Source organism: Neofelis nebulosa, chromosome 6 (assembly GCF_028018385.1).
Source record: "Neofelis nebulosa isolate mNeoNeb1 chromosome 6, mNeoNeb1.pri, whole genome shotgun sequence".
NCBI lineage: Eukaryota > Metazoa > Chordata > Mammalia > Carnivora > Felidae > Neofelis > Neofelis nebulosa.
This window is the reverse complement of record NC_080787.1, coordinates 6,065,702-6,081,942: the sequence shown is the minus strand read 5'-3', so window position 1 is coordinate 6,081,942 and position 16,241 is coordinate 6,065,702. Positions and strand designations below refer to the sequence as shown.

Below are 16,241 nucleotides of genomic sequence, written 5' to 3'. Positions count from 1 at the left end.
ACACCAGAAAAACAAACAGTCCAGTGAGGAAATGGAAAGGAGATATGAATAGACACTTTTCCGAAGAAGACATCCAGATGGCCAACAGACATGTGAAGAAATGTTCCCCATCAGGGAGCAAATCAAATACAAATCAAAACCACGCTGAGATAAACCACACCGGTCAGAATGGCTAAAATGGACAACTCAGGAACCAACAGCTGTTGGCAAGGATGTGGAGAAAGGGAACCTTCTTGAACCATTGTTAGGAATTCATACAGTTCAGCCACTCTGGAAAACAGCGTGGAGTTTCCTCAAAAAATTAAAAATAGGTTTACCCTACAACCCAGCAATAAAGCTACTAGGAATTTACCCAAAGGATACAGGAGGGCTGATTTGTAGGGGCACATGTACTCTGATGTTTATAGCAGTGCTATCAACAAGAGCCAAATTATGGAAAGAGCCTGAGTATCCATCAACTGATGAATGGATAAAGAAGATGTGATATAGGTACACAATGGAAGACATCCCAGCAAGAAAAACAGAATGGAATCTTTTCATTTGCAACAACGTGGATGGAACTGGAAGGTAGCATGCTAAGGAAAACAAGCCAGTCAGAGAAAGACAGATATCACATCATTTCGTGCCTATGTGGAATTTGAGAAACTTAACACAAGACCACAGGGAAGGGAAGGAAAACTAAGTTATAAACAGAGAGGGAGGCAAACCGTAAAAGACTCTTAAATACAGAGAACAAATTGAGGTTGAGGGAGGTGGGAGGTTGAGGGGGTGGGGAAAATGGGTGATGAGCATTGAGGAGGGCACTTGGGATGAGCACTGGGTTTTGTATGAAAGGGATGAAATACAGGAATCTATTCCTGAAGCCAAGATTATACTGTATGTTAGCTAACTTGACAATAAACTTTTCAAAATCTAATACATGTTATGTGAAAATTGTATGTCATTTAAAAAATGAATCCGAAGACTACCCAAAATATGTTAGTCAAAAATATGAAATAGCATTGGTAAATGGAAGTTAAAAAGAGACAATTGTTTCACTCCTAGTCAATTTGGCGGGGAAAGATTGACTACCTGCTCATCTCACGCCTCCAGAGCCTTCCATCCTCTTTGGCTGCCTCTGGGGAGTCAAATTCTGAGGCTCCTTGGACTGAGACAAATAGTTACATGGGGCAGGCCCCTCCTGGGGCCCTAAAAATACACACATCCTCGGTCCCTAGAGCACATACTTTGACTTTGGTGCTTATAAAAATATCCCTCAGATATAACATTAGCCCTTTTATTCATGGGCAAATTCCATAGAATCATAAATTCCAATTTCTGTTTACCTCCAGGCTCCATTGTCCACTCTAAACTACACCTCTTCGCTTGTGCCAAAACACTCTGCAATGAGTGGACAATCTTTCTGGGTAAACCCTGGGGATGACAGAACTTATGCTAACAGTAATGATGGAGAGAAGCATTATTACCTTGAACAGAGCCTGAATAAAGTTGTCCCTTGTGACTTCCCTTCCCTTCAATGTGACTTCCCTTGCCTTTCAGATTCACCATTTCCCAAGACTATCCTGTCCAAGGTTGCCATATAGTAAATACACGAATCTGTCTTTATTCTAAGGGCTCTGTTCTACCTATCGCATTCCCTAACACTTTCCTACAGATCCACGACCACACACCACCGGGCAGTGTCTGAGTGTGCTAGCTTTCACGGGGACAGCGGTCATGTACTTTCATCTGCAGGACCTTCACTTTCCCATCTATATGCCAATCTCTTCACTTCTTACAACTGTAGTGGTTCTTCAAAGACCAGTGGCTGCTTCCAAAATTTAGGTGGATATCTGCAATCTTTGTTATTCTTCCTTGGAAGGAGAGGCCACATTCTTACCTAAACATCCATTCAAATGTTCCTACAATGACATGACCTTCTTCCCTTCCCTACTGATTGCTTAGACCCAAAAAGGTGTGGCACGACCTGCAGAACTTGTGTCTATGGATGAGGCTGCTCTTCTTTAGACCAAGTTCTAGAAGGAAGTGAAATCTGAACTCCCAATTAGCCAATTACCACTTCACTGGAGAAGGAAAGACTAAGTATTTTCTCTTCCAGCTCAAACCAAATGCTCAGGGGCAGGTCTTTCCAGCATGCAATCTGTGTCTGTCTTTTATCTGTAAGCATAACAAATGGGAGTCAGGAGAATAGCCTTTTTTGGCAATCAAGCCAGATAAGGGGAATCTGGTCTTATTGCTGAGGGTTTCTGCTATCTAGACAACAATAAGAATAAAAGAAATCCCAACATTCTCAATAAGAATCTTAGCAATTACCATGACCACAATGTACCTCATTTATGAACTTGGAACAGGATAGAAATAATACTTGCATCTTGGTCTTACTACTGCATGCAGGAATTTGTGTATAATAAAGAATTTTGAAATCTGCTCAGATAATCACATTAACTATTGCTATGGGGTTGAATGCTGTGTGAAATCCTAATGCCCAGTTCACGTTAATGAGAATTTATGTGAAAATAGGGTTTTGCCAGGGGAGGGAGGGTGTGCCTAGGTGGTTCATTTGGTTGAGCAACTGACTGTTGATTTCAGCTCAGGTCATGATCTCACGGTTTGTGAGTTTGAGCTCTACACTGGGCTCTGTGATGATGGTGCCGAGCCTGCTTGGTATTTTCTCTCTCCCCCTCTCACTCTGACCCTGCCTGGCTCACACAAACATGCAATATTCTTTCTCAAAAACAACGGAAAGCAGTAGGAAGAGTTAAGGGGATGGAAATGTAGGAGGACTCTGGGCTCTCCTCCCTAAAACAGAGTTGTATTAATGTCTGATTACTGGAAATAACCAGGAAATGGATCTCCATTTCAGCTTGCTTTGGTCATTTCTTTGGGTCTCAATTTCCAGATTGGGCCTCCCTGTGCAGGTAATAAAACTCTGGGTGTTTTCTCCAGTTACTCTGTCTCATATCAGTTTGATTCCAAAACAGGTGGAAAAGCCCTGGGGAAAAAGGAAATTTCTCCTCCCCAAAACCAGGTCCTGTTCTAAGGCCACCTCAGGAACACCTGCCCCTGATCCTCTGATCTCCAGTCATTCACCCTCCCCTTTCCACTTTGACACCCAGCCTCCCTTCCCAGGAAACCACAGGTCCATACATGGTGGTTCCCAGTCTACACCATAAGGGCTCAAACATGCCACAACACCACTGTGGTGAAAGAGAGCTCTCATTCGTGCCACAAAACAAGCATCCAAAAAGCAGTCACCTGCAAAGGAGGGGTTGCCAGGGGTCTGTGACCTGTTCCTGCCTCCTCCGTGAGCCCGGTCAGAGCGGGACTCTGGCAAACAGTAGCTGCGAAATGTGCACACTAGGAGGTACAGGAGGGTATCACAGGGGTGACTGTCCTAAGGCCAGGACAGGGCTAGGAATTAGGGATGCATGAACTGAGAATCTCCCTTCCCTTCTCTGGGCTCATTGGTGCCACAGTGGATGGCCTGGGGGGAGGGATTAAATAGGTGATGGAGATTAAAGAGAGTACATGTGATGATGAAATGTGGAATCACTGTATTGTACACCAGAAAGTAATATTAATACTGTAGTTAACTCTAATGGAATGACAATAAAAATTTAATTAAACACTAAAATCATAAAAATCAATTCTAACGAAAAAATTTTTTTGAAAAACAAAGAACTGTGTTTCAAGACAAAAACAGTATCACAAGGGCGAGATTACACCATGGCTTGATAGCTGAATTGCTCTATCAGGATGGATGTTGGCATATTTTCTCTCACCTAAGTTTGATTTCCTACAGTTGTCCTCCTACTCTGGGAAAAAGCTGTGATCCAGTCAGGCCACAGACGTTGTAATAGAGCCATGATCTGACTGTGAGAAGAAGAAATAGCCTCCAGAAATTGCTAGAATTTTCTACAATGTTGATATTTATTAGCGTGTTCTGGTCATTTTTATTCTTATATTGGTATGCTTTCATGGTGTGTGTGTCACTGTCCTTTGTGATTAGAAATGGGATAGTGTTCCCAAATGGGGGTGAACTAAGAAAATCCTCTGAAACTTTTTACAATATTAATATGATGCAGATGGTTTACAAACACTAACTCAGCATCTCTGGAGGCTGCAATGCATCCATGAACTTAGAGTTTGAATACTCACTTGCATAAAGAATGAATTAAGAGGGGCGCCTGGGTGGCGCAGTCGGTTAAGCGTCCGACTTCAGCCAGGTCACGATCTCGCGGTCCGTGAGTTCGAGCCCCGCGTCGGGCTCTGGGCTGATGGCTCGGAGCCTGGAGCCTGTTTCCGATTCTGTGTCTCCCTCTCTCTCTGCCCCTCCCCCGTTCATGCTCTGTCTCTCTCTGTCCCAAAAATAAAATAAAAAACGTTGAAAAAAAAAAGAATGAATTAAGAAAGTTCCCTTGAGAGTTGTCAGGCGAAATGTTGAGGACACAGAAATCATAAAGACTCTGTATTCAAAGCCTTTCATGAAAGAGTCTTCCTTCAGTCTTCTGGAGTCATAGCCCCTACACAACACCTTTCTCACTGCTCCCATCACATCCTTGTTCCGCAGGGTATATATGAAGGGGTTGACCATGGGGGTGACGATGGTGTAGAAGAGAGAAATGAACTTGCCCAGATCTTGGGAGTAGTTGTTGCTGGGCTGGAGGTAAGCATAGATGGCCAAGCCATAGAACAGGGAGACCACTGTGAGGTGGGACCCACATGTCCCAAACACTTTCCTCTGTCCAGCGGCTGACTTTATTCTTAACACTGCCCTGACAATTCGACCATAGGAGAACGTGATTAATGCCACAGGTATGAGGAGAATGATCACACCGACAAAGAAGAGCTCAGACTCATTCACAGTGGTGTCAACACAGGAAAGCTTCAGCAATGGGGGGACCTCACAAAAGAAGTGGTCTATTTTATTTCTCCCACAAAGTGGTACAAGGAAGATGAGCACCGTCTGCAATGAGGAGTTGACAAAACCAATGAACCATGATGCAGAAGCCATCAGGGTGCACAGACGGGAGTGCATGATCACTGTGTAGTGCAGGGGCCTGCAGATGGCTGCATAGCGGTCAAATGCCATCACCCCTAACAGAATGCATTCTGTGCATCCCAACCCTAGAGCGATGAACAGCTGAGCTACACAGGCACCGAAGGAGATAGACTTGTCTGGTCCCCTGAGATGAACCAGCAGCTGAGGAACAGTGCTGGTCGTGTAACACAGGTCCAGAAAGCTTAGGTTGGACAGGAAAAAGTACATGGGAGTCTGCAGGTGTGGGTCCAGGCGGGACAACGCAATGATGGTTGTGTTTCCCAGCAGGGTGAGCAGATAGAAGATCAGAAGAACCACAAAGAGGACTCGCTCCAGCTGAGGCCGGTCAGAGAAACCCAGCAGGATAAAGCCAGTGAGAGAACTTCCATTTTTCTGGTCCATTCTTTCTTACCACATGTTTCCTGTCAAGACCAAGTATTTAGCAATTTTTAAAAGAAATCTTCAAAAAGAAAACAAGTTGGTAGGGGGTTGAAATGATCTTATGAAAAGACAAGGGCATGGAATTTATCAGCAATAATGTGAATAAATGCTGTACTCCCTGAAATTGACGTAGCTTATATCAATATAGTTCCACATTATCGCCAAAAGGTAATTATTAATATTTAATATGAGAAAAGTGAAATAATGGACATTTTGTTTGCATCAGTCAAAGGAATATAAGGTGTATCAGTCTGCACTTACTAGAACTTGAAGTACTGTAAAAATGTGTGTACCTTCCAGACTTAAAGTTCTATAAAATGTATAAGGGAAAAGAGGAAGAGCTCAGAAAGAATCAGAAAGAGATGCAGAGAGAAGGAGAGATGTTAATACAAATATGTGTCTCCTGATTCTACACAATTGGATTTGCACACACCTCACATGTAATAAAATATAACAACAGGGGCACGTAAGTGGCTCAGTGGGTTAAGCATCCGACTCGATTTCACCTGGGGCCATGATCTCATGCAGCATGGAATTGATCCCTATGTCAGACTCTTTGATGACAGCACTGAGACTGCTTGAGATTCCATCTCTCTCTGTCTCTGTGCACCTTCCCTGCTCCCCTACTCTCTCTCTCCCTCTAAAATATAATAAACATTAAGATAAAATAAACATTAATAAACATTAAATAAAGAATAAAATAAACATTAAAATATATAAAATAAACATATATATGTATATCTACATACATATATGTGTATATATGTATGTATATATAACTTAATGTGTACAAGCATTCTGACATAAGAAATTATTACCTAGGATGTACTTATATGAAGAATTCAATTACATTCAAAATCTCACCGCTATTTCTGCATAAACATTTTGGCAGTATTGCCTCTCTAACTAATGTATTATATTTGGGAAAGACACAGTTTTGGGGGGATTTTTTTCGTATTTGTAAAACAATAAACAATCAGACAGAACCCGAAAAACCACTGTTCAATTACAGTGATCAACTTTTCCTGAAAAATGCTTCAAATGACCATACCAACTTAACTCAGAAAATTCATTGGCCATGCAGAGCCAGCTGGAATCTGAACTCTAAAATCCAGTGACCAACACTTTCCTCTTCCTTCTGCAGATTTCCATTGCACATATTACCAATTAGAGTTTGTAAAATTCCTGAAAGAGGTAAGATTATTCCTTATCGACATCCTAATCAGAATAAACATTTTAGAAAGTTATCCAACCATGTAATTATGTACAACCTGACATGTTTTACATCACTCCCTAGGATAAAATAAAGAGATAAACACACAGAGATAAAGACAGTTATGTTCTCAAAGCAATGACGGGTCAAAGAGCTATAATGCAAAACTTAAAGTAGTATATGGAAAGGCATAAAGAAACCAATATTTTGGTATTATACCAAATCTCAGACATCTGTCCACATTACGTCAATGATCACCTTTCTGGGAGCTACCTTGCAGAGTTAGTGACACTGGACCAAACACATTGCCATGTACGAGGCTGGGTGATGACCATTTTCACCAATGCTTACTACTGAAGAAGAGGAATAGTTATACACTGACCAAAGAGGCATCAGAAACTGAGTCCTTCGGTTGTATCATATTCAAATGGCTGGGATACCGTGCATTTTTAATTCTTGTAAGACTTTAAAATCTGAATCAGGTTCAATGGGGAGGACCCATTGGTGTGTGAAAGAAACAGGTACAAAATGGGCATAAAATATTCATAATATTTGAAGAGAGGATACGGTATTTCACACTATTTTTACCTCCTATGATTTTGTATAAACATCTGATCTGTGGTCTCCACCAAAAAAAAATCTATTCAGAAAAATTTTCTTAATAGAAATGGACAGTCTAAGTGTGCAAAACAGGACGTGTCCTCTGACTAACACCTGCTCAGAAGAACAAATAAAAAAAACCCCTGCTTCAGTCTCATGCACACACGCACACATATCGATACATTTACCTGAAATAAATTGCCCACAAACTTTTTAATGTGCCTGCTTAAGGAAGCACTACCCAAGTGAGGAAAGACAAAAATAAAATGTAAACTCATCCCAAGAAAACACCGATATACTACTGCACCTTTAGAATAAAATCATGATATATGTTAACAATATTATGTCAATCAGGACAAAGAAGACAGTTGAGAAAAGATAAAATCCTGGTGAGATGAACTTGTACATATGATTTGCTGCTTTCCAGGATCGTGTGTGTGTGTGTGTCTGTGTGTGTGTGTGTGTGTGTAAAAGAATACATAATGGTTATCTATCTGACAGGTACAAAAATGATTATGATATTCAGCTGAAAAATAAAATATCAGACAAAGGAGATGCTCACTGAAGAAGATACAAGAATGTCATCGTCCCTGAGTGGTACAATTGCTCCAAGTGTCATTCTGGAGAGCACACGGGGAGGGAACCACAGCACTCATATCATAGTCTGCCATGTTACTGCTATTGTTGTTCTCATTACAATTCAGGAAAATTATTATCCTTTAGTAACTCCAGACATGGGAAAGATCAGGCTGGGAAGCGCTTTCTCCCATTGATTCTCAGGAGTATGTTCTGTTGATCTGGGTCACTCTGTTCCTTCCTCCTCCCCTTCTCCACATCCACCCCTCTTAAAGCTTGTGCACCACACAGAGCAATCTTCCAAGAGAAAGGACATGTGTCCCCTGAGGTTAATGGAAAATTGCATTTCATTCCCTTCTCACCATATTTAAAGACTGGCGAAATTAGACTTAGAACCATCATCTATGTTTGGTACCATCAAATGACTGATTGCAGTAAGAGAGATAGATTCATCTGAGAAAACTATGTAATTGAAACTTGCTGGAAATATTGAACACGTCCTTCCTGTGCAAAGGAGCAAAGTATGGTTCCCTAGCAACCCTCATGATATGACACGGTACAGGAAAGTCCAGTGACAGACTACACCTATATTATGACTTTCCATATGAGAGATAAATACTTGGAAAACGCACAGATCATATATGGAGAGAAAGAAAGGTTATTATTGAAAATAAAATTACACAGAACCTACAAAACAAAGACATCGTCATTCTATGTAATAATTCACATCAAAAAAGTATATAATTCAATGACATGTCAGAAGAACGCAATGTTCCAATAATAATTAAGAGAACTGAATCAAATGTGAGAGGTTAAATACTTAGTACTGACACACATAAGGTGATAGAGTAGGAATTTCCAATTACCATAATAGCTCAATGTTGACATACAATTCTAAGTTTTAGTGGAAAAAATACATAGTTTCACAAAACTGGATACTAGTCTATGCACACTACACATCTTAAAGGAAAAGATCTCAGGATAATGTCTCCATTTAAGACATTTCAAATATAAAACATTCACTGATATATTTGACATGAACAAGCTGCCCTATCTGGTTCCTGAATGAATCCTGAAAAAGCAGGGGCAAGGTTTCCACAGCGTTAGTGCTACGACTGAGTCGCTGTTGTTTTCTTGATGCTTCTGTATCATGGGTCTGAGCTGACCTCAGACATATGAGAACAGGCCCCCGATGACGAGGCAGTATGAGTAAATGAGGGGATACAGCCATCACTACATAGGAAATGACAGATGTGATGAACACTGACAGGGCTGTAGGGTAGGAAGAAGACGATGAGGTAGGATTTCAACGGGGTGTTGTTTATTCAGAGAATGCTCTTGGGATCAACAGGGTGAAGGAAGGAAAACAGCAGAAAATGTTGCTAAGCAAGGATGTGGTCTCCAGTGGAACAGCAGGAGCCTGATCCCATGAGAAGCTGGCCAGAAATCTCCAGAAGAACCATCCATCTGTGATGGTAGAAATACTCTGTCCTCACTGTCCAATACTATGCCCACTCTCTACCTGTCATACCTGAGCATTTTAAATGTCCTAGCTAAGAGATTCGATTTTACATTTTATTTAATTCTAATGAATTTGAGTTTAAAAAACGTATGTGTCTACTTACTAAACTATTGGGCAGCACAGCTCTGGAGCATGGATTGCATCAGACTCAGGCCTGCCTTGGCATTGGCAACTATTGTACATCCCATAGTCTGTCACTGGCTGTGAGCTGCCCCCACAATGTGTCCCCCAGACTGCTTGGCAATGTGACTCCCTTACAGCTGAGGGCAATTCTCTCAAAAAGGGAATGGCTCTGAACCTAGGAGCCCATACTCATAGTAAGTAGGGTTTGGACTGGAGGCACAGCAGGTAAAGAGCATCTGGGCAGGTCACCAACATCGTTGATGCAAGAGTCCATTCATGATCGTGTGCAAGGTTAGAAGGATGGAACCTAGTGTATTTTACACAACACCTCAGTGCAATCACACACACACACATGCACACACACATAACACCACGTCATTTCTCTAATTCATCAATATGTAAATGTTTAGGTTTGTTATTACTTTTTTCTCTCCAAATGGTATTTTTAGAATTTATTGTCAGAGAGGGAGAGAGAGAGATAGAGAGGGAAAGTGGGGGAGGGGCAGAGAGAAGAACAGAGAGAATCTCAAGCAGGCACTGCACTCTCAGCACAGAGAGATGAGGGTCTCAAACCCACAAGTCATGAGATCATGGCCTGGCTGACAGCAAGAGTCAGACGCTTAACTGATTGAGCCACCAGGCTGCCCGTTCAAATCAGTATTAAAACTCATTTCAAGGGTCACCACTTGTTAAAATAAAGCCAAAATAATTATCCATGAAACAATATATATAAAATGGAACTTCCCTGTTGTAATTTTCAACATTGATGTTTAAAATTCCATGAACACTTTAGATATTTGGGGAGAAAATACATATTTAATAATGATAGCCACTAACAATAAGTTTTAAGCATAGCAAAGAAATATTATCTAAATTCACACACAATAAGGAACCAAAGGGAAAGTATGAAAGCATATAGTGTCATACTCTAGTATTCTAATACTGAAGGCCATATGTTATTCCCAGAAACAAGGCATATTTAATTATTTTCCACATGTATACAGAGAGTGCAATGCATGTACTACATTAATCAAAAGTCTAGGAATTACCTGGTAGCATCAGTAAAGAACAATTACACTCAGTTCTTATATTTCATGAACTTTCAGGGTCTGATACTTTACAAAATTCACCAAGTAAGCATACAGATAAACCACTTTGTGTTTGAACAATTGCAACTGAAAATAAAGTAATCTGTTCCTAGAGCAACACAGAGACTTAGTGCCATTTTACTCACCTTTACTCACCTTCTCAGTGGGATCTAAGCCACTTTCCTACCTCATTCCAAGTTACTGCCTAATTACAGCTCTACGGATAGGACACGGACATGTAGGATCAGTGTCTCCGGGAAATACAAACGCTGACTATACCAGCACTGGGTCATCCATGCATTTTTCTTAAGCAAAAGGACACTATCTCAGGATGACTTCACAGATCCTCATGTCACACCAGAGATCTGCCCTTTGCCTCTCGGAGGTAGAAGATGAAGGCAGTCCCAAACTCTCAGTATCGTTTCCTGAGTACAATGACCTGCCGGTGTGACAGTGAGACCCTTATGAGCAGGCGAGAGGGTGCCGTGACTCTGAGCTGGGGCTGGGCTGGCACACAGAACCAAGTCCCTTCCCCTGCTGACGTCTCTGGGGAACGGATGCCCCACACTCTTAATGAGCCCTGCCCAGACATGGCAATCCTCAGGGACAATGACTATGGAGGACAAGCCCAGAGGAGACGTAATCTGTCTCTTCTATTGGTTCACAGACCTGACAGAGGACAAGTAACTGCCTAGACCACCCCAGCTACACTAGCTTTCATCTGTGCTTACCTAGATGTTTTACAAAGCAGTTAAGATTGTCTTCACAATTGCCAAATATTTACATATACATTTATAAGGAGGAACCATTCAGTTGCTTAATTTTAAATGTGAATGAATTCTGGATGGGGTACGGGGCACTGACCTGGACTGGGCTGTGGAGCAGGATTGTTCCAGACATCAGGGCTAGAATCCCAGTGGAGCGCCTGGGAGGTGCCAGTTCCGCAGAGTAGGACACCCCGGGGCACTCGCACCCCCGCGACACTGAGAGGACGGCCTCAACAGGGTGGCTTGTGACAACCTGTCCCGGGAACGAGGCTGAGGTGACACCGTTGTTCTCCCCATCACCATATGGCGGGGCTTCAGGGATGGGAGAGCAGGGCCACAGGGGACCGGGACCACACCCCTGGCCAAACCCTGACCGCACCCCACCTGCTAACTGCAGATCCACAGGAGCGGCATTGCCACTGACCGAACCAGATGGCACCTCCCCCAGGCCAGCGCTGTCACTGGCTCCAAGGGGCCATCAGATATCGGTCCAGCCCTTTTACATTTTCTGATTTGATTGTTGGAAAATTCTTATTATACATATATATTTTTTTCCTTTTCTTCCTCTTCTTTCTTCCCTTCTCGATTCTAGTTGTTAGTTTCTTTAAACAGACATTTTTAATGTATTATGTTTATACCTCTTGTGTATCACCTTTTAATGTTCCTCTCTCTCTGGATTAAGTTACAAAGTTTCTCTGATTCTCTCCTGGGTCCATTCTTTCACGTTTTCTCCTTTACTTTTTGCCCTCCCCTGTCATTTCTCTCTTTGTGTGGGGTAAGGTCTCTTCCACCACCACACCCCCCCCTTTTAAAATTTTCCAGGGTTACTTTAATGAACACATCAAAGCACACCTGGTGGAAGGTCCAAACCACCACTACAACTAGGGACATAAAGGAACCAGACTCACAAGAGAGAGCAAGCAACATGCTCAAAAACACCCCCTGAAGTGTCAGGCCCTGGACAGCATTATGACCCCTTTTAAATATAGTAGTACTCGCTGGTACAGGACACATAACAAATTGTTAAAATACATAAAGGAGAGAAAACTAGCCAAAATGACAAAAAGGAAGAATTCTCCTCAAAAGAAATTCCAGGGAAAATGACACCTAGAGAATTGCTCACAACAGATATAAACAATATATCTGGTCAAGAGTTTAACATAATAATCATAAGATTAATCTCCAGGCTTGAAAAACATAGGAGATAGCAGAGAATCTATTGCTGCAGACATCAAGGAACTAAGAAAGAGTTATGATGAGTCAAGAAATGTCGTAAATGACTGTAAAATAAACTAGAGGCAGTGACAGCAAGGAAGGAGGAATCAGAGGGGAAAATTAGTGAAACAGAAGTTAAAGTAATGGAAAAGAGGAAGCCGCGAAAAAGGGGTAAGAAAATAGGAGCCCATGAGGGGATCATTAGAGAAATAAGCGATTCAAAGAAACGTAGTAATAGTCCATGTCATCAGAGTTCCAGAAGAAGAGGAAGAGATTGAGAAAGGGGCAGAAGGTTTACCTGAACAAATTATAGCTGAGAACTTCCCTAATCTGGGGAAGGAAGCAGCCATCCACATCCAGGAGGCACAGAGAACTCCCTTCAGATTCAACAGGAATAGGCCTTCTCCATGGCATATCATAGTGAAAAATGGCAAAACACAAAGATAGAGACTTCTGAAAGCAGCTAGGGACAAATGGGCCTTAGCCCACAAGGGTAGATGCATAAGGGTAGTACACACCTGACCCTGTCCACTGAAACTTGGCAGGCCAGAAGGGAGTGGCAGGAAATATTCAATGAGCTGAATAGGAAAACCATGCAGCCAAGAATCCTTTATCCAGCAAGGCAGTCCGCCACTCAGAATGGAACAAAAGATAAAGGTTTTCCCACACAAACAAAAACTGAAGGAGTTCATGACCACTAAACAAACCCTGCAAGAGATCCTGAAGGGCATTCTGTGAGTGGAACTATGCAAAGACTACAAAGGACTAGAGACATCACCAGAAGCATGAAACCTACAGATAACACAATGACACTAAATCCATAGCTTTCAATAATAGCTCTGAATGTACACAGACAAATGCTCCAATCAAAATGCATAGGATATCAGAATGGATAAAAAACGAGACCCATCTATATGTTGTCTACAAGAGGTCAATTTTAGACCTGAGGACACCTTCAGCTTGAAAGTCAGGGGATGGAGAACCATCTATCATGCCACTGGAAGTCAAAAGAATGCTGGAGTAGCCATCCTTATATCAGAAAAACTAGGTTTTAAACTAAAGACTGAAACAAGAGGTGAAGACGGGCATTATATCATAATTACGGGGTCTATCCAAAAAGAAGAGCTAACATTTGTAAATGTTTATGCCACCAACGTGAAAGAACCCGAATGGATAAACCCACTAATGATAAACATACATGAACTGATTGGTAAGAATATGGTAATTACAGGAAATTTCAACACTCCACTAACAACAATGGAGAAATCATGTAGGCAGAAACTCAAGAAGGAAACAATCAACAAAGAAGTTAAAGGCCCGATAGACTGGACAGATATATTCAGAAGTTTTCATCCAAAAGCAGCAGAACACACATTCTTCTTGAGTGCACATGGAACATTCTCCAAGATAGATCACATGCTGGCTCACAAAATGGCCCTCGATAAATGTAAAAGAATGAGATAATACCATAATCTAAAAGCTAGGAAACTTGAAATCAACCACAAGAAAAAATTTGGAAAGCTTCCAAATGTAGGGAGGTTAAAGCACATCCTACTAAAGAATGAATGGGTCAACCAGGCAACTAAAGAAGAAATTTAAAAAAATACATGGAAGCAAATGAAAAAGAAAACATGACAGTCCAACCCATTTGGAATGCAGCAAAGGCTTTCCTAGAGGAAAATTCATTGCAATCCAGGCCTATCTCAAGAAACAAGAAAAATCCCAAATATAAAACCTAACTGCACACCTAAAGGAAGTAGAGAAGAGCAAAGAAATTCCAAAGCATACAGAAGAGAAATAAGAAAGATTAGAGAAGAAATAAACAACATGGAATCCAACTAAACACAGTAGAACAGGTCAATGAGTCTAAGAGTTATTTTGGAAGAAATAAACAAAATGATAAACCCCCTAGCTAGAGTGCTCAAACAGAAAACAGAGAGAGAACCCAAAGAGATACAATCATGATTGAAAGAGGAGAGATCACAACTATCACCACAGAAATACAGACAATTATTAGAGAATACTATGAAAAAGTATATGCCAACAACCTGGAAGAAATGGACCAATACACTACCAAAACTCATACAGGAAGAAATAGAAAATTTGAACAGACCCATAATCAGTGAGGAAATTGATGCAGTTATCAAAAATCTCCCAACAAATAAGAGTCCTGGGCCAGATGGCTTCCCTAGGGAATTCTACCAGACATTTAAAGCATAGTTAATAACTATCCTTCTCAGGTGGTTCCAAAAAATAGAAATAGAAGGAAAGCTCCCAGACTGACTCTATGAAACCAGCATGACCTTGATTCCCAAACCAGACAGAGACCCCACTAAAAAGGAGAATTACAGGGATGCAAAAATTCTCAACAAGATACTACCAAATCGAGTTCAACAGTATATTAAAAGAATTATTCACCATGATCAAGTGGGATTCATTCCTGGGCTGCAGGGCTGGTTCAATACTTGCAAGTCATTCAGTGTGATACATCACATCAAGAAGCAAGGATAAGAAACATATGATCCTGTCAAATGATGCAGAAAAACCATTTGACAAAATACAGCATTCTTTCTTCATAAATACCCTCAAGAAAGTGGGAATAGAAGGAGCATAACTTAACATCATAAAAGCCATATATGAAAAGCCCACAGCTAATATCATCCTCAATGGGGGAAAACGAGAGCTTTCCCCGTGAGATCAGGAACAATACAGGGATGTCCACTCTTACCACTGTTGTTTAACATAGTGTTGGAAGTCCTAGCCTCAGGAATGAGACAACAAAAGAAATAAAAGGCATCCAAACTAGCAAAGAAGATGTCAAACTTTCACTTTTCACAGAGGACATGATACTCTACATGGAAAACCTGAAAGACTCCATCAAAAACCTGCTAGAGCTGACCCATGACTTTAGCAGTTTCAGGATATGAAATCAATGTACAGAAATCAGTTGCATTTCTATACACCAATAGTGAGGCAGCAGAAGGAGAAATCAAGAAATCAATCCCATTTACAATTGCATCAGGAACCATAAAATACCTAGGAATAAACTTAACCAAAGATGTAAAATGCCTGTATGCTGAAAACTACGGAAAATGTATGAAAGAATATGAAGCATACATGAAGGAATGGAACAACATTCCACGCCCATGGATTGGAACAACAAATATTGTTAAAATGTCAGCACAACCCAAACCAATCTACACATTCAATGCAATCCCAATCAAAATTGCACCGGCATTCTTCTCAGAACAGGAACAAACAATCCTAAAATTTGTACGGAAACACGAAGCACCCCGAAGAGCCAAAGTTAGGTTGAAAAAGAAAACCAATGGGGGAGGCATCACGATTCCTGACTTTAGCCTCTACTACAAAGCTGTAATCATCCAGACAGTAGGGTAGGGGCACAAAAACAGACACATAGGCCAATGGTACAGAAGAGAGAACCCAGAACTGGACTCACCAATCTACGGCCAGCTAATATCCACAAAGCAGGATAGAGCATCGTATGGAAAAAAGACAGCCTCTTTAGGAAGTGGTGCTGGCAGAAGTGGACAGCAACACGCAGAAGAATGAAACTAGAGCACTTTCTTACACCATACAAAAAAATAAACTCAAAATGGATGAAAGAACTAACTGTGAGACAGGAAACAGTCAA

General features: G+C 41.3%; 1 protein-coding gene across 1 annotated transcript; it reads right to left on the bottom strand.

Moving 5' to 3' along the window:
• Window positions 1–2,044: 2,044 nt before the first annotated feature.
• On the bottom strand, window positions 2,045–5,595 carry LOC131515229 (putative olfactory receptor 2B8). Its single transcript, XM_058735973.1, has 3 exons — window positions 4,466–5,595; window positions 3,256–3,394; window positions 2,045–2,157 (listed from the first exon to the last, which is right to left on the bottom strand). The coding sequence occupies exons 1-3, from the start codon at window positions 5,441–5,443 to the stop codon at window positions 2,045–2,047; spliced, it is 1,230 nt and encodes a 409-aa protein (XP_058591956.1). The 5' UTR covers window positions 5,444–5,595.
• Window positions 5,596–16,241: the final 10,646 nt, after the last annotated feature.

What these genes read in the sequence shown, in the direction of transcription:
- LOC131515229 (XM_058735973.1), bottom strand. Translation starts at nt 5,443, where the DNA reads ATGGACCAGAAAAATGGAAGTTCTCTCACTGGCTTTATCCTGCTGGGT. An exon ending in TGAAAGGCTTTGAATACAGA is followed by an intron (nt 3,395 to 4,465) that starts GTCTTTATGATT and finishes TCCTGGCCTTAG; the next exon opens with GACAGTCACCCCTGTGATAC. An exon ending in TGGCAACCCCTCCTTTGCAG is followed by an intron (nt 2,158 to 3,255) that starts GTGACTGCTTTT and finishes TTATGCTTACAG; the next exon opens with ATAAAAGACAGACACAGATT.